The sequence below is a fragment of the Terrapene carolina genome, unplaced genomic scaffold (genome assembly GCF_002925995.2).
Source record: "Terrapene carolina triunguis isolate 2854851 unplaced genomic scaffold, T_m_triunguis-2.0 Scaffold192, whole genome shotgun sequence".
Taxonomy (NCBI): domain Eukaryota; kingdom Metazoa; phylum Chordata; order Testudines; family Emydidae; genus Terrapene; species Terrapene triunguis.
The window spans coordinates 8,179,013-8,205,614 of record NW_020664543.1 but is presented as its reverse complement, the minus strand read 5'-3'; the positions used below and the strand labels follow the sequence as shown (position 1 = coordinate 8,205,614).

Sequence of the window (26,602 nt, the reverse complement as noted above, 5' to 3'; positions counted from 1 at the left end):
GGAGCCTAATTTGATTCTTCTACTTGCTGGCTCCTGACATACTCTCCTTGGCTTCACTTCCCAATGACTGAAGGCTGGTCTACCGGGAACTTCTATTGGCATAGCTAAAAATCCACATACCCCCAAGACATAGCTATGCTCACCTAACCCTCTGCGTAGGCAGTGCTAGGTCAAAGGAAGAATTCTTCCATCTACCTAGCTACTGCCTCTTGGGGAGGTGGATTATCGATGCCAATGGGAGAACCCCTTCTGTTGGCATAGGTAGTGTCTACACTGAAGCTGTGCTGCTGTAGCAGTTTAAGTGTAGACATACCCTGATTCCCTTTAAGAAAATGTATTGCCATCCCTCCCCAACACCTCCTTTCTCTCCATCCACCTCTTCATTGTTTCTTTCATTCAACACCTAGTTAATGCTATGCAGGTGTTTCCAGAAACAAAGGTCTTAAAAAGTTGTTAGTGGGAGAAACAGCAGAGTCAAAATTCCAGCAATGTCTGGTCAAGCTGATAGCTATGTCTAGACAAAACAAACATTTGTATTCTTTTTGGTTTCCACATTTAGTGATATAGAAACACTCCAATGCGAAATGAGTACATCAGGAATGAAAGTGAGAGCCAGAATTCCTTAATGTTTATTTAATAATAATAAAAAGGCAGTATCTGAAAATACCCAGATTTAGGTTTTGCTTAAGATTCTAAATGCTGGGACATATTCCCTAGTGCACATCATAAATACCCTTACTATTTTTCTCTGTGTTTAGTAGTAGCTTCATTTCTAATGAGTGGTTCTTTATATTCAGAATGTTTCTAATTGTCTTTATTAGAGATCTGGAGCTGGACAAACTGTGGAAGGATACCTAGTTACTTGCTCCCTGGCCCAAAGCATCAATGTTTTATTTTAACGACAACAAAATATGTCATCTAATTTTTTTAAATCAGTTTGTTACCCCATAGATTAAAACATTAAAATCTGAAGACAATGCAAAAAGGTACAGCAGGCACTACTTCTACTGTCCCTGGATAAATGCCACTGTTATACAATCTCTCACCTGGGGTGGCAGATCTCTTCCATTGGACGGCACCTGCCCCCCCATGACATCACAGTGGCCACGCCCCTGTTGAAGGGTGGTAGAGATTAAAATATTTATACAGTAATCAAAGCTCTCTCATATATACTATGTTATATACACAGATGTCTACAGCATGTTAATTAAAGGGCAAATACTGTTGCAGAGAGTTTACATAACACAGAATGCACCTTGGCTTATAACAAGCACTCTCACGAGTCACCTTCTTGTTCTAATATTAAATTTAATATGTGCTGGACACTTCTCAAACTTACTTTAAAACTAAGTGCAAATTAGCAGATAGCCGCGGATCTGTAAACTGTGTCGTTCTGTTGTTATGGTCGACAAAATAAACTCTGCCTGTTGCTGTATTACGGATCTCCCATCCAGGAGGCAGTGGACCAAGCTCTTCACAATTGATGTTGCTAAGATCCCTGCAAAAACAAATATAAAATGAAAAATACCTCAGCATTTGGCCTCTGAGCCAAACAAGTGTAAATGTAACAGAACAATTCCATGAAGTCTGAGAAAATGTATTGTTTCAGAAACTTAATCTGTTCAGCTGGAATCTCTACTCCCAAGGTACAATCCTACCAAAGAAAATGAAAATATACACACCCGACTACACATGCATTGGAAAAGCAGTTATTACATAATCTTCATTTTTACAAAATAACAATCAGATACTAATTTAATACAGATTTAAAACAAAAATAAAAGCTGCCACCATATTTGCCAACCGGAGTTGCACCAGTTTTAACAATAAACAGTTTTAAAAACAATAATAGTCATTTAAGCCACTCAATCACATTTAAAAAACTCCCACAAAACAAACCACATTTCTGATTAGTTACATTTTCCATGAAGATTTATGCATGATATCTGCCCAAACAAAAAGTCATTTTTGGCTGTTTTGAAAACAAACAAACAATTAGATGCAAGAAAAGCTCTAACGAGTATTTTAAGTAAACAATTAAGTGGTCTCAGGTAATCTCTATTAAAGTCAGAAGAATGCAAGAAGTATATGCAGGTTAATTTATTTAAGATGAATACTGTGGTTTTTAAAAACTGCATAGCATTTCTCTGAGGAATGATAAAACATCCCTTCTCCCTGACAACCTTTAGGTATTCTAGCTCAACTTCTGTTGACATCCTTGAAAGTAGGGCATATGTAACTCATGAAGCAATTTGGCCCCAAATACACAGATTATGACTTTTTACAAAGCAAATTATTATGCTGCATCTTTAAGCATTTGGTATCTTTTGTAAAAGGACCCGTGCCCCAATTCTTTACCAGTTTGTAACAATGGCAGTCTTCAACTAATGTAGAAAACTGTCAATCCCACTATGCCCTTTGTGAGGTCTTGTTGTAGAATATGAAGCATAGCAGTACTGCTTTTGATTCAGAAAAGAGTAGTGCCATTGTAAATAGTTAGAAAATAGTATTTTAACACAGGATATATGAAAGAATTTACAAGATTACAATAAGTATAGTGAAAGGAAATCTCTTTAGTAGCTCGCCTTTTTAGGTGGAGCAATAAATACCTAGCAAATAATAATTTTTGTCCAAAGCATTTTAATGAATCAATTTTTCATAATGGTTAATTTGCAGATCCACTGACCTCTTGCTATCTCACAGAAGCTTCTATCTTTTACATTATAATTACAGTTTGAGAAGTTTGTGCTGCTCTTAATTAAATCTATTAAAACACAAAAGTAGCTGAATATAAATGTTATTATATTCTGCCACCAGTCTAGAATTTGGATTTCCTTCCCCATCCCCAACCTGAACAATCAAAATGAGGCTGATCTATTTAAGAGAGAGGCATGTACTTATATAGGCTACAGGTATAATTTCTAAACCCTCCTTTCTTGCATCGAGTCTGTAGCCATAAATAATGACAGGGCAAAATGACGGAAGTACTCTATGAAGTAGATGTTAAGCCACCTGATCACACCCACAAACAACTAAATGTCAATACGCTCTCATTTGCAACTTCAATTATCTGAGGCACAAAAAGCGTGGATAAATTAAGGTGTATTTTAAAAAAAGTCCCCACATACAAATGGAGACTAGTTCTACGCAGCAAGATAGAGAATATATTGCCCACAGAAAATGTTGGAAAGTGTGATGCAGGGGAAGATTTTCTAAGGCACAAATGGCAGTTGACAATTTGGCATCAGCTGCTTAATTGCCTTTTGTGTTTTAGAAAATCTTCTCCATAGTCCCCAAAGGTTCAGGACAATGTCACAATAAAGGTATTTTTTCTTATCTCAACAGTAGTATTTCAAACAGCAAAAGTGTCACTTTTTCATTAAAAACTTTAATTTTTGTTCTTCATACTATGGTTTTGAAGCACCTTACCCACTTCTGGCAATCCAACATCTATTTACATGGGAATGAACATGAGCAGAAGCCAACCACAGAGTTGTTAAGTTTCTTATAAATCTCAGGGCTTGCTGCCAATTTAGGGCTGTACATGCCATTTTTACATTAGCATCTGCAGATTTTAGGAGGTAATAATCTTAAGGAGCGTCCAGTGTGTTCACAAGGATTTTTTTTAAACTAACAATTCTCTCTCTTTACACAGACAGGGATGTGTTTAATGAGTGGGACAGTAAACCTCAACCTTCTGGAAAGTGGAGATGCAAAGATGTATTGGATTATCCTGACCATCTCCCCCTGAAAAGGCAGAATTTATTCTGCAGAGCACATTTTTCTAGTACTTAATCTAGTTTCAAATATGTCAAGAAAATTGGGCTTCCCCATTTCCCTTAGGAGACCATTCCAGTATTTAGTACATCTCATCAATGTATGGAATATTTTCGTGATCTCTTTTCCCTCTTAATGCATTACTCCTAATTATATTCCCCTTCCTCCTGATATTTACACACTTCAGATTAATCTTCCCCTTTAAATGTTTAGCCAAGTTGTACACATTAGCTTTTTGTGTGTAAAGAATCAAGTCAATGCCTTCTAGCCCTTTTATCAATTTGGTTCTCTTGTGTGTACTCCTTCCATTTGTCTATGGGTAATGAGGTGCCCTGAACTAACTACAATATCCAAGGAACAGTCTATGTATACCCTCTTGCTCCACTATACAATACCCCTGTACACACAGCCTTACACTGGATCTTTTGGACTATTACAAACGCTATCCATGGTCACCTCTAGGTGTATCCCACCATTTTCACAACTTCTATATCCCACTGAGTATCAGTGTTGCAAGTTACCTTTTTACAAAAACATACTGGCTTACATTTTCCAAGTTAAATCATATTTTGCTGTTTCGAGCATCCCTTTCTAACACATCTATGTCCTTTTGTATTACTGCCTTGTCCTCAGTGGTGTTCATATCATCTCCTCCCAAATTAGTGTAATACGTACATTTCATGTATGTGCTGCCTGCTCCCTTCTTCCAGATCATTAAAGGAAGATATTTAATGAAAAGGGATCTAACGCCAAATCCTGAAGTAATACACTACACGCCTTTCTCAGCTTCAAAAACTGTCATTTCTCATTACCCTTTTATTTACAGTCCTTCAATTAGTTCACCATGGGATACTGTTCATATCCAAGCCAATTTGAATTATTTTGATTGTGAGACCATAAGATATTGTATCCAATGCATTATTAAAGTCTCAACATACAAGACATCAACCATATTCTTTTCAATTTTTTTTTTTAATTCTGTCAATAAAATAACCCAGAGAGAAGATGACTGAGGTAATACCAGAGTGACATCGTTCTCCCACTACGAGAAAGGGACCAAGTGACCTTCTCCGTTGGATTATATGAACTGGAACCATAAACTCCCTAAACATTAAATCTCACCAAATGAGGGTCAATCCATCCTCATCATCATATCCACTCATTATACTCCACACCCGAATATAGCCACTTTATGAACTTCATACCCTCATATCTCAATGTCTGTACTTTGACCCATCAACCTTTTATCCCCAATCGGGGATATTGCAGATTATGTATTCCTCATGCCACCTTATTTTAAACCAAACTTTGCACCCTCGATAATCTGTATGTTATTCCCTGATAACCAGAAACTTCTATGCTCAAACTCTGTTCACAATTTATTTTTAACATCTTAATAAAATTTTTAAATCTGTTCTTTTATTGGACCAACTTCTATTGTTGGAAAGGACAAGCTTTCAAGCTTCACAGAGCTCTTCCTCAAATCTGCAGAAGGTAACCATAGAGTATTGCAGCTAAATAGAAAGTGGGACAGATTGTTAAACACAAGGGGTGTTTAGGAGACCACTTAAAATGAAGTGGGCACTTAGCACCTCTGCAGTCATAGAGCAAAGGAGGGTGAGTAGGCAGCAGAATGTGTTACAAATTGTTGTAATGAGCTATAAAGCCAGGCTCTGTGTTAAATCCACAATTTTTAATGTCCAGCACAGTTAGGAATTTAAATTCCCAGGCTTGTCTGCAAACAAAAAAATAATCCAGTTTGTCTGACAAGATTTGCAATTAAAATTTATGTTTCTAAATTCTCATGCTTCAGTTATCTTCTATGGGCCAGATTTTTATAAGAGCTCAGTTCTCATTTGGGTACCTAAAGGCAGAAGCCAGGTTGCTGAGCTTCTGGGAGCTCCCATTTCTCTCAGTGGGAGCTGAGGACTTTTGACGAGCCAGCCCTACATATTAAGGCTTTGTCTACACTGCCAATTCAAGGACAATGACGTTCACAAGTGCTTAAAACCCCCCATTCCGCCGAAAGACAAAAGTTGAGCGCTCTCCAGTCAACAAAACGAACCCCGCTCATAGAGGGTGGAAGTATTTTGTCGGCGAAAGTGCCAACAAACAGCGTTTACACTGCCTGACTTTTAGCAACAAAGCTGTGTAGTGTAGACAAAGCCTTGGTGATTTTTCCATCTTCTACTGTGTGTTCCATTATTTTATTAGGGATCAAAAGCCAGACTTGGTTATAATCTTTGGGGCTATATCTGATACTAACACCATCAGGTACCATACTTCCTTTCATAAAAACAGTTTTATTTATTCTCTGAGACTTTCTATTATTGAAGAATTCTTTGAAGTCTTAGTTTTCGATGCAAGGGGTGTAATTTATTTTGTTGAGTGGCTTATGTTAAGATGACAAGCTGGATGCTGGGGAGGAGTGGGGGTGGAGAAGGGGGCATGGGCGTGTTTCATCTAGCAAGCCAGTCTGCATATTCTCTTAAGTAACATTCAACAGTGTAATATTGGAGGACAAGCAATTTTAAGAGCGTCCTGTTTAATTTAAGACTTTATATAACAATAAAGACATGTGAGTTCTTCTCTTACCTTGGTACTCTTGGGTCATGCCATGTGCTTACACCGGTCTGAGTATGCAGGAAATAGACCTGACCTTGCTGAGTTGTCCTTTGCTCTGTTAATTAAGATAAAATAATATAAGAACAACCACAAAGACTGACATGCATGAAAGGGAAAAGGAAAATAAAAAAAAGTCATCCAGCTCATACTACAAGATTATAGACAAAATTACTAACCAAACAGCTCTGCTCAAAAGAAGAGATGCTCTAGAAATGTGGTTAAACAAACAGATTTTTTCCATGGAAGGTTTCTAGGTACTGTCATCGGATTAACATGTGGAGAGAGCTAGGCTTCCTGACAGCAGGCTGAGCAGGTTGCATGTGGCGTCCAAGTAAGAAATCCAAATCAGAGTCAATTAGCATAGCAGCAAGCCTTGACAATTGGCAATCTGACAGTTTTTAGATATTTGTTTTTGCTAGAGGCGTGGAATAGTTTTTCTACAGTCAGAGTTTTGGGGAAATACTACAATTTGTAGATATGGATAGGAGAGCAGTATCTTTTCTTTGCAGTTCACAGGAGTCTATTATGAGACAAAGGTTTCAGTTTCTTCTGGAATTGTGTCTACATCTGGGATTACATAATAAAACCTCAGCAATACTGGGCTTTTACTTCCTCTAAGGCAGTGCCTAAACTCTAGAATAGCACACATTTTACAAACACTAAACTAGCACATATTACATGGTTATAACAGGAGTAAAAGTCCCATGAAGAGAGAGTCTCAGGCTTTGTCTACACTGGAACTTTGTCGGCAAAACTTTTGTCATTCAGAGGTGTTAAAAAACCATACACCCCGAAATACAAAAATTTTACAGATGAATAGCACCAGTGTGAACAGCGCTTTGTCAGCAGGAGCACTCTCCTGCCAACAAAGCTGCTGCAGCTTGTGGGGGGTGGAAGTTTTTTGTCAGCAGGAGAGCTTTCTTTTGCCGTCAAACAGCAGCTACACTGCGTGCCTTTTAGCAGCACAGCTGTAACGGCGTGGCCGTGTTGCTAAAAGCTGCGTGGTGTAGACAAAGCCTAAGTGTACTGTTATAGGGATCTAAATCAGACTTTTTGGTCAAGTGATTTTTTTAAAAAAATATTAAGCAGGGTATAGCAGAAGTTATATCAGCAACTGAACAACGTGGAAACATGTTTCAAAACAGTCTTTGTACCAGCCTTCCAGAACTACCAAATGTGGTAACGTTTCTCAAGTAGTCTAAAACAAAAGTATTCCAATATTCCCCTAGTTGTACACTAGAAAGATTAAGTCTGTATACAAAATTTGACAAGAATGCAGACTTTAAAAAAAAAGCATAAATTCAAAGCAGCTATTAAATATTCCATGTTTTACTTTAAAATGTTCCACTTCCCTAAAGAGTCAATTCAGATGTCCTTGACCCAGATATCCAGGTAATTAACAAGTCATTATCCATGACATAGGTATTTTTCTACTACCAGCTGGTAGTGTCCTACAAAAGCCTCTAGATAATGAGGAACACCACATCAAATGCAAAAACTTCAACTAAAAAGATTAGACATTTAATGAGATTACAGCATTATCTCTGTGTTTAAGTGTTTTTATAGGTATTATGAGAGATGTAATCAACTGGGCCAACTACACTTACAACTGTGTGAGTATCTTCTCTGGCCACATGGGTAAGGGCTCGTTCAGTTGTGCCAGAAGTCTTCCAATTTTAAAAACTGAAACTTCATGAAGTTCAGTTAAACCTACTGAATAGCTAAAAGCACTTGATTTTAGGAAATGTTAAGGCACAAGGTCACATTACCATGCAGACGCTAACTACTTATGTCATCCACTCTAGCTTCCTTGACAAAATATGTGACGTGATCAAAGTATAACAATACTCCACTCTTATACAGTGCTTTTCATCAGTAGCTCTCAAAGTGCTTTGCAGTATCATTATCCCCATTTTACAGACGGGGAAACTGAGGCACATACTTGCCCAAGGTCACCCAGCACTCCAGTGGCAGAGCCAGGAATAGAACATAAGAATGGCAATACTGGGTCAGACCAAAGGTCCATCTAGCCCAGTATCCTGTCTTCTGACAGTGGCCAATGCCAGGTGCCCCAGAAGGAAAGAACAGAACAGGTAACTATCAAGTGATCCATTCCCTGTCGCCCATTCCCAGCGTCTGGCAAACAGAGGCTAGGGACACCATCCCCATAGGTGCCGACTCCGTGGGTGCTGCAGCACCCACTGGGAAAAGTTAGCAGGTGCTCCGCACCCACCGGCAGCCAAGCTCCCCCTACCCCCATCCCTTCCTCGCCTCCTCCTCCCCCGAGCGTGCTGCATCCCCGCTCCTCCCCCTCCCAGCGCTTCCTGCCCACCGCCTAACAGCTGTTTGGCAGCGCTTAGGACTTTCCGGGAGGGAGGGGGAGGAGTGGGGATGCGGCACGCTCAGGGGAGGAGGCAGTAAAGAGGCAGGGACTTGGGGAAGAGAGTGGAATTGGGGCGGGGCAAGGGTGGTGCAGGGGCGGGGCCGGGGCGGGTCAAACACCCATGGGGCAGAGGGGAAGTTGGCACCTATGACCATACCTGCCCATCCTGGCTAATAGCCATTGATGGACCTAACCTCCATGAACTTATCTAGTTCTTTTTTGAACCCTGCTATAGTCTTGCCTTCACAATATCCTCAGAATCCAGATCTTCGGAGTCCTGGCCCAATACTCTATCCACTAGGCTGCACTGCTTTGTGATGCGGTAGTGATGGCCTCCTTTTTAAATACTATGGAAACAAAGTAGGTGAACCTCTGTAAATTGTGGGGGGAAAGCCATATGATTTTTAATGTGTTCCATGATTTTCTAGCCTCTTTCTAATCAATCTTATTGTAATGTACGTTTCTACTGGCACTAGGCTTCCTCCTTTCTAGTTTTTGCAGTTTATCGCCCATCATCTACACACTAACAAAATATAAGGGAGGGCTTTCCAACATGCTGGAATATGGCTTGTTCCAACTCCCATTGCAGTTTGTGGAAAGACACCTATTGCCCATAGTGAGTGTTGTACTGAGCTCAAGGGCTGCAAGTTTAAAAACTGCAAGAGTTTCTCCCTCCCCTCTTAAGTCACAAATGAACCTTACCACTTCAATTTATATATAGAAGGGAAGAGAATCAAATTATGCTTTTAAATATCAAGATTAATTTAAATTTAAAGAGCTTATAAAATGTATCAAAGTCCTTTCTTTAACTTAACCACAAATCATACCTAAGTTTGCCCATTTGACCATTGAAGATATATGCTCAATTGCAGATGAATACATGTGGTACATTAATAATGTCCAATCATTTAAGTGCACTCTTGTAAGAATCTACTATGGAAACAAATACATACTCTGGGAACAGCAAAAGTCTTAAAGAAAAGTTCAATAGCTCCAAATGCAGTTACCATTTTGTCTGCCCTTCCCTAATGGGTTCCATCTGGCACATTTCTTCACCTGATTGTGAAACAGTGCAGGGAAGTATTTATTTCCAATTTATAGAAATGTCACTCAATTGTTCAGAGAACAAGGACAGGAATAATGGAATGGGAAGAGGAGCTCCATCCTTCCTCACAAAATGTCTGACTGCTTTACAATAAGGCTATCACCAGAAGTCCACGCTTAAATTTAAGACTTTGTGCAGACCCCAGACAGATCAGCATTTTAAACCAGTTATCAAAGAAAAAGAGGATCGAAAAAAGTTACAAAGAGCAGGGGAGGAGAAATTTACCTAATTTCTTAGAGAAGGACTGGAATAATGTCACACTGTTTTTTAACTCACATACCATATCCCTCAGGCAGGTCAGGAGGAGTATGTAAATGTGTTCTGCTCATGTAATTCCTATGCCTTTGAGACCTGACTCTTCTCTCTGCCAATCTGGGATCTGATGACTGTCCACATGTCGCACCATTTGTTCCTGTAATTGGTGTGTTCTCATCCACAAAGCAGCTCAGAGGTCTGCCTGGACTAGAATATTCAGATGCTGGTCTGTTGAGAGGTAATGAGAAAAGGTTACTTGCCTTTTGTAATCAAGGAAATTATTCTCTCCAACCACATCTATCCTTTATGAAACAACATTTACATACAATAGATGACAGCATCAGTCACTAAAAGTGCAGGAAACACTCATGTTTAATTTCATAAAACACGTGAGAAATATTCAGGTACCCGCTGTGTCAAAGACTGCTTTGATAAGACAGCAACTACTCTTTTGTACGTAGACCTTGCTAAGCTATTCATGCATTTGTCCTGCGTACTCTACATGGGTTACATCTGAAGACCGTTTGAATACACTAGCTTAGCAATGCTTCTTGCAGGAAGCACATTATGCCTGTGCTCTGTGATAAGCACTGGCTGTCAATTAGCTTCCAGATACAACTCAGGGTGTTCATTTTAGCTCAAATTGTTATGGGTTCTGCCTACCTTAAAGACTGCTGCTCTCTGCTGCGGCAGCAGTCTAGGTCATGTGAAGCACTTGATTTAACACCTCTCCACACACTTAAAAAAAAAAAGAGGGGGCTGGCAGTCGGGTATTTTTAGTGAGGGGCCTGCAGCTCTGGAACTTTTCCCCCGGTCAGACATTACCCGAGCATGTTGTTTTTATTATTTGTATTTCCATAATGCCTAGGAGCCCTCATCATAAACCATGACCCCCATTGCAATAGGCACTGTTCAGACACCGAACAAAAAGACAGTCCATGTCTCCAGGGGCTTATAATCTAATTATAAGACGAGACAACAGATGGATAGACACACAAATAAACAAAGCGACAATATTGGTTAGAACGACAGGCAGCAGTCCCCGCATATTAGCAGCTTAACTGTTGTCAAGTTTTTTGTAGGCATCATGGCAAAAGATTTTTCAGGAGGGATTTGAAGATGGATAATGAGATAGCTATGTTGATATTTATGGGGTGCTCCTCCCAAGTGCATGGGTAACACAGGTGTCTGTTTGAAAATAAATGGAGGTTGAAATCATGGGCTGATCAGAGGTGAGCACTGACTGCTTGATAGCGAATGAATGATGATACGTAGGGTGAGGATTGACTATAATGTGCCTTAAAAATAAATACAAGCAGCTTGTGTTTGATACAATAGAGAAGGGGGAGCCAGTGAAGGGATTCAAAGAGAAAGGCGACATGATAAAAGCAATGAGCTAAGAAATGATCTTTGCAGCAGCATTATGAACAGATATGAGTGGGGCAAAATTGCTTTTGTCAAGGCCAGAAAGAAGGATGTTGCAGTAAGAGAGACGCAAGATAACGAGAGCTTGCATGAAAGTTTTAGCTGTGTGAATGGATAGAAAAGGCCATAACTTACTGATGTTATGCAGAAAAACAATCAGTGAGATTTAGACATAGTATGGATGTGAGGACCTAGACAGAGATTTGAGATGCAGGTTACAAGCCCAGGGAGTGACAGGCAGGATGCTGGTGTTGTCCACAGTGATCGAGAAAGGAGGTAGCAGGGAGGACTTTGGAGGTGGGGGGAAATTAGGAGCTCTGTTTTATCCATGTTTAGCTTGAGCTGGCAGCTAGACATCCACAAGGTGATCTCAGAGACACAGGCCAAGATTTTAGTTTGGAGAGAAGGAGACCGTTCTGAAGTAGAGAGGTAGATCTGTGAGTCATCAGCATAGAGATGAAAGTGGAGTGTGTGTTTGTGGATAAGATTACCCAGAGATAAAAGTGTAAAGAGAGAAGACCACAACCTCCGAACCACCACAGAAAGCTGGAGAAAGGATCAGAAGGATCCTCCAAAAGGACACACCGAAGGAGTGATTAGAGAGATAGGAGAACCAGAAGAGGTTGGAGTCAAGGAAACCAAGGCAGTACAAGAGTTCAAGAAAAGCATGGTAAACTGTGTCAGAGGTGGCTGACAAGTCAAGGAGGAGGAGGATGGAGTGGCGGTTCTGAGCTTTAGCTAAGAGGACATTAGAGACTTTGGCGAGAGTGGTTTCAATTGAATGCAAGGGATAAAAGACAGAATGGAAAGGGTCTAGAATGGAATTGGAGGCGAGGAACTCCAGGCGACAATTGTAAACAGCATGTTCAATGAGCTTAGAGATGAAAGGGAGAAGAAAGAGTGGTAGCTGGAGAGGCAAAGTGAGGCCAAGGGTATATATATTTTTTAAGATGGGAGAGACTAATGCATGTTTGTATTGGAGGGGGTGGGGGAGTGGAAGAGCCAGAGGACAGTGAGAGGGTAAGGAGAAGAGCAAGACAGAGAAGTGGACGCAAAAGAGATTAGGAGATGGAATGAGGACACTAGGGTAAGGGGAGAGGTTAGAGCATATGGAACTTCAGGGTATGTTACAAGACTTATCTGTCCCATCCCCTCACTACCTTTTGAGAAGGGTATCAGATAAGGATAGTGTAAGTGGGGTAAGTGAGGTAGAAATTGTTGGTCCTGATAGTCTGGGTTGGTGAAGAAGAGTTACAAACATTATGGGTTCATACAATGATCCTTCACAGAACCTCCAATGTGTCAAATGGGGATCCATATAGGTACAGGGGTCTACCCATACATTCCACAGTACAAAACTAGGAACATATTTGTGTGTCTAGACCTTAGGATAGACATTTTTATGTCAAGAAAATATAAATTCATAAATAAAATTAATAAATAGTCAGTACTTTCAATTGAGAAATGCAGGCATATAGTAGAACTGAAAGTTTAACAGTGCAGGTCATTTGCTCATCTATTCCTTATGCACATTGAATTTTCCAAAGGATAAGGGCTATTGAGGAAGGAAGAGAAGACACAGAGGGTCTGCAAAAAGCTCCAAAAGAAAATGCACAGAGACTATTTAAGGCTTAGATAATAGCAGAAGTCCACTTGGTTTGAGGAAATGAAGGTTGACAGATTGGACTTCTATTGTAAGTGGAGCTGATTATACTGATTTCAAAAACTGGTTACATATTTGGAACAATTAGCTTAAGAGTTCTGACCCATATAGTTATAGCATATCTGCAGACATTTGTCAACCAGTCAGAATCTCTTTTTCATAATGCCCACTTTGTAAAGGCTGGCATTCTTAGGGTTCCACACTGATGAAATCTACCAAAAATCAGTGATATGAAGACCAGTACAGAGAAAACTAGCTGGAATGATTCCTGTGAATTAAGCAGGAGGGGGGAAGAATATAATATATCTGGTGCATGATATTCAGGGATTGCTGAGCACATACTCTTGAGCCCAATGGGAGCTGTGGGTGCTCAGTACTTTTGATCAGTAGGTGAACTCCACTATAGGCATATTTTAGAATTTCTTACCGTGTTGGTCGCTCCCACTGAGTTGTCCGTGTAATGTGATTTAAATACTGGATCCTTCCAGAGGCAGTTCTCCGCTCCTCCCAACTAAAATTTGGACATTGAGAGATAAGGCAATGAGTGATATTTCCAGGAAACCAAGGCACAAAAATGTTTCTAACACAACAGCCAACTCAGGAAGACATCATCTATTATGAATCATAGTAGCTGAACAGTGAAAGCTCAACTCCCAGAATTAATAAAATGTTTTCTTCTTGAAGCCAGACAAATCATTAACAACGTTGTGCCATCACGTTCAGTAACTATTCAAAGTGAAATTAACTCCAAATACTCCACAAGTTTCCTAACAAAAGTATTTCATGTTTCATAATACACTCAGTTTTTTATTATTTGGCAACTGCTTCTAATAAACTGTTTCCAATATAATTTCTATTAAATATGGTGGATTAACACAATTTATCTATACTCATTAAAAATGAAACATCATGTAAACTAATAAATATTACTCCTAATGTCATAGCTAAAAAGCTTGTTGCAAGATATTTTCTCTTAACCTTTTCCTCTGAAATATATGCATTCCTTAAAATTCTGTTCAACCACTGCTAATGATTTAGGCATCTGGTACAAATGCTGGGCAGCAAGTTAATGTGAAGCACCAGAAGTTCTCTGGTGCAATCAGCGTATCTTTTTGTGACCCAACAATCATGCACAGTATCTTTTTTGCACCAGTTTCCTTTGATAAAAATTACTACTGTAAAAGCTGTGTTATCCAGAAAGCTTTATAAACTGGCATTTCTAATTTTTATAGAAAGTCCGGTTGATAGTCCGGTTGGTGCGGGGCCAGCAGGCTCCCTACCTAGCTCTGCGTGGCTCACTGGAAGCGGCGACCTGTCCCTGCTGCTCCTAGGTGGAGGCGTGGCTAGGCGGCTCTGCGTGCTGCCTTTGCCCGCTGCGGAGCCAGCGCTCGCAGCAGAGCGGGGGGCAGTGCACAGAGCTGTCTAGCTGCGCCTCCGCCTATAAACAGCAGGGACAGGTTGCCAGAACCCACACCCAAACCCCGCACTCCCTCCTGCGCCCCAACCCCCAGCTCTGCACTCCCTCCTTAGTTAACCGGAATTTTTCACTTACAGGCACCCCCAATTTCCCCAACATGTCGGATAAAAAAAAAGGTTTTACTGTATTTGTCCTTAAATTACAGGACTTTTCTATTTTAATTTTCCATTAAAAATTCTCTCTTAAAGGATTAAACTAGCTTTGCATTTATACAATTAACTAAGAAATGTTTAGAAGGGAAATATTTAACAGAGACTTACATAGCTTTTTAGAATTTTCTTAAAACTTCTTCAGACTGTCAAGCAACATCACAATGTGGTTTATGACTTAGAAGTGATAACTGATTTTTCAATTTTCATTTAAAAATATAAACTTTCTCCTGTCTTTTCCTGCCAAGACTCACTTTCAGAATTCTGTTTTTCCTCTGCTACGCAGATGCTAGCCAAAGCACCTAAAACAGCACATTTTTCTCAACTCCCCAAACTGCTTTAGGTATTGATCTCATCAGTTTTCATAGAGGAAAAAATATCCTGAATCCAGCCTTTGGCAGGTAAGTACAGCAAGAACTCAGTCTCCACGACCTTGAACAATACTGTTTCTTGATTTACAAGTGAGAAGAAGAGACACCCATTTTTACAATACTATATCCTCTCTACAGCTCTGTAGAAGACATTTTGGGCATGCTCTCACATTACACGGGGTACAAAATTAGGGCACTGGGTCCTACTAGATTATCTTGTGGGTAAAGCAGGTCTGTTCAAGAATGTTAGTTCTCACTTAGATTTACATTATATTCACGTAAGTCAATTATCTGTTCTATAATTCTCAAATGAGCTGTGGGTTCTTGGGTATATACTTTCATTCACTCACTGATATAACATGCTCTCCTCCCGCCCTCCAAATTGGCAAACAGATACACACTGCTCACACTATTAGGGCAGGTCTACACTATGACAGGGATCCACGCTCTGAGATGGATCCACTGGCAGTCAATTTAGCGGGTCTAGTAAAGACCCGCCAAATCGACTGCAGATCGCTCTCCAGTCGATCCCTGTACTCTACCCCCGACGAGAAGAGTAAGGTAAGTCCACGGAAGATTTTCTCGCAATCATTTTCTTAGCAATCATTCTGAGTAAGGCTATGTCTACACTACCGCGGTAAGTCGACCTACGCTACTCAACTCCAGCTATGTGAATAACGCAGCTGGAGTCGACGTACCTTAGGTCGAGTTACCGCGGGGTCTACACTGCGATGGGTTAACGGGAGAAACTCTCCCGTCAAATTACCTTACTCTTCTTGTCGGGGGTAGAGTACAGGGGTCGACTGGAGAGCCATCTGCTGTCGATCTGGCGGGTTTTTACTAGATCCACTAAATCGACCGCCGGTGGAGCGATCTCAGAGCATCAGTTCTGGCTGTACTGTAGACATAGCCTCAATAAGTACCTTCTACAGTTAAAGTCAGTGACTGGTATGTCTCCAGCTTCTAAATTAAAACTTCTATAGGTTTACAAATATTAAAAAAAAAAAAAAAGTCTATTTTTACTTTGACGTCTCATCACTTCAAAGGTTAAAAAGTAAAGTGAGTATAGGTGTTAGCTTACCCATCTGGCAGATCATTGTCAAATAAACGACTGCAATCCACAACTTGTCCTCCTGTGCCTATTCGGTCTCTGGATTGAAGACTTACTATTAAAATATTAAAAGGCAATTATTAAAGATACTGCAACAGAATCCAAATCACAATGATGTTTGGAAAGAAATGGTACAACTTAGAGGAGGGCTAAGTTAAACCATTTTCTGAATTTTATCTTCCTCCCCAAATAGCTAATAAAGGTTAAGCAGAGATAATACACCTCTACCTCGATATAACGCCGTCCTCGGGAGCCAAAAAAAAAATCTTACCGCGTTATAGGTGAAACCGCATTATATCGAACTTGCTTTGATCCACTGGAGTGCACAGCCCCGCCCCCCCGGAGCACTGCTTTACCGCATTATATCAGAATTCGTGTTATATTGGGTCACGTTATATCGGGGTAGAGGGGTATGTGGTTCCACACAGCTAAATCTCTGCATGCTACTTTGAAAAACCCACCTTTAGGGATAAGAGTGTAATTTAAAGTGGGAAGAAAAGTTAAATCTGAAATTGTAATTAATTTTGATCTTCCTTAGGCAAAGCTTAAAACTGTACAACTGGTCTGGTGACAACAGGGTGGCTGATCCCATGCAGAATGACTAGCAAGTGGAATCGTGCAATGCCAGATTGCTACTAGAAACTGAAAAGGAACACTTCTAATGGAAAGCAGCAACCAAGACTGGGCCTGTTAAGCGGTCTAAAAATGCAGTTTCTACTAAGGTTCAATTTTTTCCTAGTAACTATGAATGAGGGTGAAAATTCATCATTAAAAAGGACACACACAAAACAGGCAAAGTTTAAATGCTATGAGCACAATACATTTTGGTTATTAGGGATCTATGTAAACTAACATTCAAATATCAGTGATATACAACTTAAATGTGTTTAAATCTATTTCAAAAGCATTTATCAGAACAGTAGTCTTATTACTTACAGTAAAAATTTATAAACAAACTAAAACTGTATTACATGCTACAGTCTTAAACATTTTAAAACATTGTTTTAATGCCAGAAGCTTTTTCACTGCAGTTATGAAATCACAGGTTTTGTGGACAATTTTTGTTCCTAACATTGCAATGTGTAAAAATATCTGATTTGAACGCTCAGGTTGCATTTTGTTTATTTTGTTCTTGTTGTTAAAGAGGTTAGTCACGCAGGAAACCAAATACATGATTGCTTTCTGTTGGCTGTGTGACATGAATGCACCTTTTCATCTCTGGACACCTGCATTCAAATCTTGTCCACAAATGAAGCGAAAATAAGTTTAATGGCCTCAATCTAGACCCAAATGGACATTTGCCCATATCATAAAACCACAAGATAATTTAACATTATTGGCAACCTCCGAAAGAGAGAGCCCCAGTTCTGAATCAAAAGGGGTGTTGAAGTTCAGGATTTTGGGACGCTAGCTGAGCTACACAAGAAGTCTTGCTGTATCTGTGTGCATTAACCTCATTTCTAGCCAGTATTAATGCCTAACCTTTTATGAGCGTGGTCTTTATTAGAGAGAAATGTAGACAGCCCTTAATTTCTTTAGAGAGCAAGAAAATGCTTGATTTACTCTATTCTGCAACAATCCCACGCATTACAAGTTCATGTTGTTGCATGTAGGCAAGCAATACACACAGACAAAAATGAAACTAAACAATTACCTCCTCTTTGCCTATGTGAGGACCAAAATTAGTGGACGGCTTCATTGTGTAATGAGTAAGGACTCATTTTTCTGCACCACCACATCAGAAATAAAATAGTGGCACAGAAGAGAGCTGCAAGATTAAGACGCAGTTCAGGTGCCCTTTGTATCCACTACCCAAAATCATCATCCTTCTTTCCCCCCTACTTTAAAGGTAACCCCAGGCAAGATTCCCCCTGTTCTCTGCCCTCAGTTATAAGGCATTCACCAGGGAGTCCCTAGATTTTTAGCCATAAGGCATACACCAAGGTGTCCCTCTTTTCCTAAACAATTGCTGAAGACACCAATTAGATAAATAGAATAATTTCCCTTTCAATTTTATCCTGTCCTTTAATTCAGGCCATTTCACCCCTGTTATAAAGCTAATCCCACTTCCAACTCATTTTAGCTACAATTTATTGATTAAAAAAAAAATCAAATCTCTCTACTCTATCATACCAGAATTATCTAGTTTTACCTGGACCCATTCATCCACAAAACAAAGTTGTATTAGTGAAGAAAATTTTAAGGAGATTAACAATGAATTTTCAATGGAAAAAAGGTAGAAGCCTCTGGAGTATCCGTCAAGTTAAAGGCAGCAGTGACTGAAGACACAAGGCCTTTTTAAAGTTAATAGCTTGAAACACAACGTACAGATACTATTCTTACAGGAGGGAAGCAGTAATGGCGCTAATGTAACACACTTTATAACTTCACACGCTGTGGATTTCTCAGGGAAGAGATGAACACTACTTTCAACCAGGTTTCAGTCGGTAGCTATGAATACTCCACCAGCACCAAGGGAGCTGCTACAAATGTCTATTTTATCATCATTACTGTTTAGTGTGAACCTCCATGGAAAACTGATATGTCAGCATGGACTGAAGCATTAATAATGTGTTGATGATACCGACATATCTCCCACCATCTGATCCTATTACATCACCTCTGTCTTGATGCTATCTTACTACTTCACAAAGACTGCAGACTGGAGGCAAAACAGCTGGTTAAAATTTAGCTAAGATAAAGCAGAGGTAATTAATGGACAGAGTATTTTAAGGAGGGTAACAAACATCCGGAAGCCCCCACTTGCTGCTTGGCTGCCTTGTCTATTGGTAGAGATCCCTCGCAGGGTGGATCAGGTACACGACTTGGAGAGTTTATAACCAGGAGCTGAACATGGAGGCCCAAATCTTTTTTCCCCCCATCTCTGAAATATTCATAGATTACAGCTCCCCCACAAAAATACAGACCCCATCACAATGATCCACAGCGTGGTGACTTCCAGGCTGAACTATTGTAATGTGCTCTACTCAGGGCTGCCCTTTAAACTTATTCTGAATTAAATTCAGAATGCAGCAAAAGAAGAATTTTTACTTAAATGTGTGGCTGCTTATTTTCCAATAAGCCTGCTTCAAGGATTTATTTATAATGTTTAAAAATCTTAAATAATTTAGGAACAAAGTACCTGAATCACACAGCACAGCAGCTGAGATTGAAGCAAGACAATTTTAAAAAAAGCCATAAAAATACAATGTATATTAGTGAAGTTATCCCAAAGAAGAATTCACCCCAGTTATAGCAAAACTCCTTGGAAGGCATCCATTCTTAGACAAAAACTACAGAAAATATGTCTTGCATGGTGCCCTGAAGCAAGGTCAACAATTTCAGCTTTGTTGGGTTTTCAGGGGAAGTTAGCCCCAGAGTTCATCTGTCACCTCCTCACGGCAAAGCTCAAGACAGTTTTCTTTTAATGCATTTTATACAACTTTTATACTAGTATTATTGTAGTCTGGTTTGCCTCATTTCAGCACTACTTTGCTTTCTTGGGCCTTGTTATTTTTCTTTATAACTCTATGCATGAGCTCGACTGCATACATACATACATACATACATACACACACACACACAGTTATTAAGGAGCCGTTGCCAAAGGCCTCTGGCAATCAAATTTAAAAGCATAGTTATTGTTACTCTAGTCCAGAAAACACCAATCTAGAAGCTGATAGTACAAATCAAAACAAAGTTCCAATTGAATTTTAAAAAAATCCACACTTACCTACTATCTGTCCTCTAACTGTATCATTGTCATTTGGCCCAAGTTTGCATAGATCCAACCTCTGATCTATAAAAATCAGGAAATATCTAGTGTTAACTATATAATATTTTGCCGTTTTTAAGGAGCATTCTGAATTACCATAAAAGCAAGATCTGAGCGATCTTAAAATTGCTAGAATTCAGAAAGGGGGAAAAAAAATCTTAAGACAGCACATTTAATTTTCATGCTTCTAAAATTGAAAGTAAAAATTAACGTTAAAAAGACATTTAATTCCTTTAATAAATTTTAAACTGTTCTCTGACCCACTTCACAAAGTTCTTTCCTCCTCACAATTCTTACTCTCCTCCTACCTTCTCATTTAACACAGTCAGACTGGACTGGTTACATGGTATTAAAAACTAACTTGTTTTTTTCCCCCATGTAGGGAGCAACCACCACCATAACTCACTGTCGCCATGGCATCGGATATTAGTACAAGAGACGTAAACATAGACACAGCTAATCTGGAACATCAATCAAATGAGCATGTACTCCACACTAAACAGCAAGAAGTCCAAGCAATTAAGCAAAATGCAATGTGTTGAACCACTGAGACAACTACAAGCAGCTAAGTATCAGAGGGGTAGCCGTGTTAGTCTGAATCTGTAAAAAGCAACAGAGGGTCCTGTGGCACCTTTAAGACTAACAGAAGTATTGGGAGCATAAGCTTTCGTGGGTAAGAACCTCACTTCTTCAGATGCAAGTAATGGAAATCTCCAGAGGCAGGTATAAATCAGTATGGAGATAACGAGGTTAGTTCAGTCAGGGAGGGTGAGGTGCTCTGCTAGCAGTTGAGGTGTGAACACCAAGGGAGGAGAAACTGCTTCTGTGGTTGGATAGCCATTCACAGTCTTTGTTTAATCCTGATCTGATGGTGTCAAATTTGCAAATGAACTGGAGCTCAGCAGTTTCTCTTTGGAGTCTGGTCCTGAAGTTTTTTTGCTGTAAGATGGCTACCTTTACATCTGCTATTGTGTGTCCAGGGAGGTTGAAGTGTTCTCCTACAGGTTTTTGTATATTGCCATTCCTGATATCTGACTTGTGTCCATTTATCCTCTTGCGTAGTGACTGTCCAGTTTGGCTAATGTACATAGACCCTCTGTTGCTTTTTACAAGCAGTTAGAAATTAGAGATTCAGTTGCTACTTCATCTTCAAGAATCCAATTTTTTGGAGGGAGACTAGAATACTTCCTGGGGAAAAAAAAGTCTGACTGGCCTAGCCAGGTAAGTACATCTTTTTCATCAAGAGTGGTTTGTCAAGCTTTGTTCAGTGGCAGGCATGCCTTATGATTGATCTACTACTGTTCTCTTACCAGTTTCAATGGAATCCGTGTTAATTAGCATAACGAGAAAAAGGCATCTTACAATTTTTATTAACATTCTCTTAAAACGGTAAATCCACACTATTGTAAAAGTTTGCTGTAAACTTAACATATTTAGGCACAAGCTACACAGGTAGAAATTGAAGTTGCAGTAATTCTCAAGTACAGAACTCTAATTTCAAATTAAAGCTACCCTTCATGCACCTTTTTAAAGTACAATTTATTAAAACAAAAACAAGTTAAACACTTGGAATCCAACTAGAATTCTGATAAGAGTTATATCTTTGAAGGCAATAAAGGCAGTGACTGGAATTTGTCTTCCTTTACAGCTCTGATATAGGAAGTTTAATTTGGGCAATTAGCACCAGAAGCATCAAACTAGTGCAACAACAAAGTTAAGAAAGGGACACCTGAGATTCTAAGACCTAGAAGTTGAACTACCTTTTGAGTGATCTCATCTGAAACAAATTATCTTAAAGGATTCTAGGTATGCAATTTCATCCACCTCGAACATACTTTTGTTGCACTGGGACATAGAAAAAGCACTATATATTGTCAACTTTCAATGCAAAGATACCACTAATGTACATAAATAGCGGAGAGACAAGATGGTGTAAAGTGAGTAATGCTGGTATTAGGTCTATTTTTCCTCTCTATTTTTCATTACAACAGGAAATGGTTAGAATATCAAATTATATGTTTGCAATTCATGACGTTAAACCTTCCAAATAAGAATATGTTGACTGTTGGTTAAATAAAGCCAACAACTCTAATAGCATTCCAGTGCAAGTTTGTGCAAATATGAAAGTAAGGTATGTGACAAGAGAGAGTTATATTTCTGATAATTGCTCAGTCATAAGGCATACAAAGTTTAGGACTGGATCAGTTTTCATTCATGAAATTGCTGAAGTCTAAGAAGGTCTTAAAGTCAATACGCTTAGGCTATGTCTACACTGCAGCCTATGTCAGCATAACTTATGTCACTCAGGCATGTGGAAAAAAAAGACACCACAACCCCTCTGAGCGACCTAAGTTACACTGACACTGTGCACAGCTTCTCCTACCAATATAGCTTCTGCTGCTCGTAGAGGTGGTTTTATTATGCCGATGGGAGAGAGTTCTCCCGTCGGCATAGAGTGTCTTCATCAGACGTGCTGAAGTGGCGCAGCTATAATGGTACAGCTACGCCGCTACAGTGCTGTATGTATAGACATTGCCTTAGTCATGGGTTTTTCAGCTGGCCAGCCAACTGCAGTATTGTTTTCTAGGAAAGGAAAATATGCTGAACTTAAGGCAGTGGTTCTCAGCCCTCTGTTTCCAGACTACCTATTACAACAGAAAGTTTCAAAACTCCCTCCACGCTAGACACAAAGGGGTGGGAGAGGGAATGATGACCCACCTAAAACAAGTTACAATCCCCAGATGGAAAACCCATGACTAAGGCGATGTCTATACAAACAGCACTGTAGCAGTGCAGCTGTAAAGTTCGGTCATTCCCCCCGCACCTTTGTTTCTAGAGTGAAGGGTGTTTTGAAACTTTCTGTTGTAATAGGTAGTCTGGAAACAGAAGGCTGAGAACCACTGCCTTAAATTCAGCATATTTTCCTTACCTAGGAAACAATATTGCAATTGGCTGGCCAGTTGAAAATACAGGTCTTTAAAAAGGGCAAAACAAAAAGAACACATTCACATATACACAGAGCTGCCACTGAATTTTTTTAAAACTCTTTGCAAAAGTGCTCTAAAACAGAGACAAAATATTAGCACTTAGTCTACTTACAACCAGTGTCTTTAAGGCGGTTGATTGCATTTGAAAGAAGTCTCACACAACCCAGAAAACCAGCTCCTTGTTTTTTATGGATTTTCTTGTGGTTCCATACACTGATTGTTATTGAATCTGACTTCCCAATATATCTGAAAAGGGCAAAAATAAATAGCATTATAAAGTTATACATTGATAAAATAGTGAGAGTCTTAAGAAATCTCAATGGGTGTAATTTAAGCAACATGGAGGCCCAGAAGAGGATGTAAGTTGCACCACTTTAGACTTGCCTCTGATCTAGTATCTCTAACAAAAGACTGTACAATACTTTGGTTCAGACCTGCTGGATCCCTTGCAGTGTGAAATACATGGTATCTACAGAGCTACAAAAACATTTTACTGAGTACTTTGCAAAATCCAGATGAGTATTTCTCAAATTTTAGAAAATCTGAACACTGAAAGGGTTTGTTATTGTTGGTTGGATGGTTGTTTTTAAGTTCACTTTTAAGAAGCATTTTATTTGCAAACCAATTTTTACAGGAAGCAATTTCGAAAGAACCTTTCCAAGTATTTTGGATACATCAACTATTGCCAACACCCTCTGGCTAGACAGTGACAATATGTCTAAGTGAGAATGACTGGTATCTAATTGTTTAGTTATTTCAATCACGGGCAATATAAATTTAAGAATTATGGCCCAGATCCTGAGAGGTGCTCCATTCCAAGCTCTCAGATTCTGGCCTTCTTTAGATTATTACCAACTTCTTTTGAACAAAAAGTAAACAATCAATTCAGCCATCCAGATATCATCACCACTTTCTACATATACCCTCCCACATTCATTCTAGTTTGTATTGTCTTCTTATCTAAAAAGAGTTCTTAATGCAGTTGGTCAAAGTTTAAATGATACTGTCAAGGCTGGCAGACTAAAAATTGGACCTACCTGTTGGGATTTAAATTGCAGCTATACTCAAGTAAGTGTTCATGTAACGCTTTTCCTCTGCTTCTTTCTTGTATGCAGGCCTTCAGAGCAGGATTCTTGGAGATTTCACTTTACTGCCTGCATACAAGAACAGAGCAGAGCAGGGAAGAGCGTTACTGTAGTTGCATACCTGTGAGTGGGGGGGGGAGGGAAGGGGGAAAACAGTCCTAGTTTTTTTAATATTAGGGTTAAAACTTTTTATTTATTTATTTGAAGTGAAGTTGTCAGCAGACCGACAAATGTAACTCTCAAGGGAGGTCAGATTTTTGGCCTATCAACCTTGACAATGCCAATTTAAGAACTGTATTGGAGGCAGAAAAGCACATGAGAAATACGGAAGGGAAGACCGGAATTCACTTGCACAATATTAGTTGTGACAGTTTACACTATATTTCATATACTTATTTTTGTATTCTTAAAACAGATTCCTGTGAGAACTAGTTATGAGCACTGAAGAATAAAAAAAAAACCATGAGCCTTTTATTTTCCAGTATTTCCTTGTTGCTTTTAAAAAGGACAAAAAATCGTCAAATAAAATTTCAAACCTATCTAGAAAATTAAGTAAAAATACGTATTTCAATACTTTACTAATGTAACATTTGAGGGTGAGTTTTTATGGCTCAGAAGTAACTAACAAGTCCTCCATAGAAGGCAGGTAAAGAGCTTCTATACTACTACTTACCAATTTAGCATCTGAATTTTGCACTAGAAAAATCTAGTCTCAGTATCATGTTAGGAGAGGAAACCATTCAACTTACACTTGCCAAAGAAAGATGTTTTTTCCTCCTTTGGAAAAAACACTTCCTATAAACACTAGTGGACCTTGTTGGAAACAATGCTTAATCTTTTTTACTATGCAAATTGAGGCAGAGAAAAATTATAGTGGTATTTAAGGACTGAACTGGCATTTTCAGTCCATTGTTGGGACAGTAAGTTACATTTGTTTCACATCAACTTGCAATAAAAATCAAATATAAAACCCTAGCTAGGAATTTTGTTTATTAAAAAAAAAAAAAGGTTCAAAGTCTTAAAACAAAGAAATTCAACTCTGCTTCTTCACATAACAAATCCATTTCCCTTCTCCCATAGAGTTCCAGTGTAGCCAAATCCTGAGAGTTTCCTCAATTTCCCCCCGCTTAGGGTGACCAGACAGCAAATGTGAAAAATCGGGACAAGGGTGGGGAGTAATAGGAGCCTATATAAGAAAAAGATCCAAAAATCGGGATTGTCCCTATAAAATCGGGACATCTTGTCACCCTACCCCCCCCCCACACACACACACACCCATCCTCAATATAGCTTCCTCAATAGCTACATCATGGCCTCCAATGCTTGCAATTGAGGCCATATGAAATATTCTAGTGAAGAGGAAACCTCAAGAGATATAGTTCAGATAAGCAAGATACCCAGAAGTTAGCAATCTTAACCTTTCTATATCTCAAGTCTGCAAACTGAGATTTTGTACAAGAACAGGGTTTTATGAAATATTCTGGAAACAGGCTATTTTCAGTATTTCAGTACTTCCACCTCTAAACAAAATCAGGTAAGATAGAGGTTAATTAAATTAATTATTTTGTTTAACCTCAAAAAGGTTCAAGTCAAGTTTTAGACAAAGGGTTAGCTCTTATTTTAGATGAATTAGTTCACCAAGGTCCATAGGTAGCATTTCCCTCAGAGCCTATCCATTTTGCACCATTATCATCCAGAAGGGTTGCTGTCAAGTCACTTGCCTACCGTTGTGACACTAGGGCAAAGCACACTTTCTTTGCGGAATTCTGCCTGGGAGAGTAAAGCAGGAAGAAAGGGCGAGAAGGAAACTTTCCTTCCTGAAAAAACACCTCTGATCAGACCAGATGTGCTGTCTCTAGAAAAGCAAAGAAAATGCAGCACAGAACTGGAAGCCAGGAAATTCCAATTTCTAATCCCTGATCTGACAGACTCCTTTTGCTGCTTTGGATAAGTTACTCACTTTCCCTCTGTATTCCCATTTGTAAAAAAAAGCTGATAATACTTCATAGTGGTGGAGCTAGGTTTAGATAATGTTTATGTGCTTTGAACATATAAAGCTCAGTAAAAGTGCCAAATATGATTTTTCAGGCATTGGGAAAAGCATGAGCAATAAGGAAAACACAAAAAGATGGAAAATAAGGGAGAAAAGGGAACACGACTAGGACAAGCATGGTATTTTATTGACATTTAACTACATCCAAAAAGCATCTCTTTGGCAATTTCTTTCTGGAAGGGCTCCCAGATTTTCCCCTACACACACCCAGCTGGATTAAGGAATTTAATCATTTATCAAATTCAACTGCTTCCTCTCACATTAAAATCTGAATTAAGGAGCACATATAGCAAAAACAAACAAACAAACAAACAAACAAAAACACATACTATTGGTCCTCCCAGTACTGCAAAAGCCTTGG

At 39.2% G+C, this 26,602-nt stretch overlaps 1 protein-coding gene across 3 annotated transcripts in view; it reads right to left on the bottom strand.

Moving 5' to 3' along the window:
• The window catches only part of SMURF2 (SMAD specific E3 ubiquitin protein ligase 2), a 95,388-nt gene that overhangs the window by 22,238 nt on the left and 46,548 nt on the right, over nucleotides 1–26,602 (bottom strand). For 2 of the 3 annotated variants that reach the window (XM_024192540.3, XM_024192542.3), the window contains exons 4-11: nucleotides 23,216–23,349; nucleotides 20,075–20,140; nucleotides 16,312–16,396; nucleotides 13,661–13,744; nucleotides 10,171–10,373; nucleotides 6,373–6,457; nucleotides 1,340–1,498; nucleotides 1,047–1,112 (exon numbers count right to left, since the gene is read on the bottom strand). In XM_024192540.3, the coding sequence (XP_024048308.1) occupies nucleotides 1,047–1,112; nucleotides 1,340–1,498; nucleotides 6,373–6,457; nucleotides 10,171–10,373; nucleotides 13,661–13,744; nucleotides 16,312–16,396; nucleotides 20,075–20,140; nucleotides 23,216–23,349 (882 nt within the window). The remainder of the gene's footprint in view (nucleotides 1–1,046; nucleotides 1,113–1,339; nucleotides 1,499–6,372; nucleotides 6,458–10,170; nucleotides 10,374–13,660; nucleotides 13,745–16,311; nucleotides 16,397–20,074; nucleotides 20,141–23,215; nucleotides 23,350–26,602) is intronic. The other variant, XM_024192541.3, reaches the window with a different exon arrangement.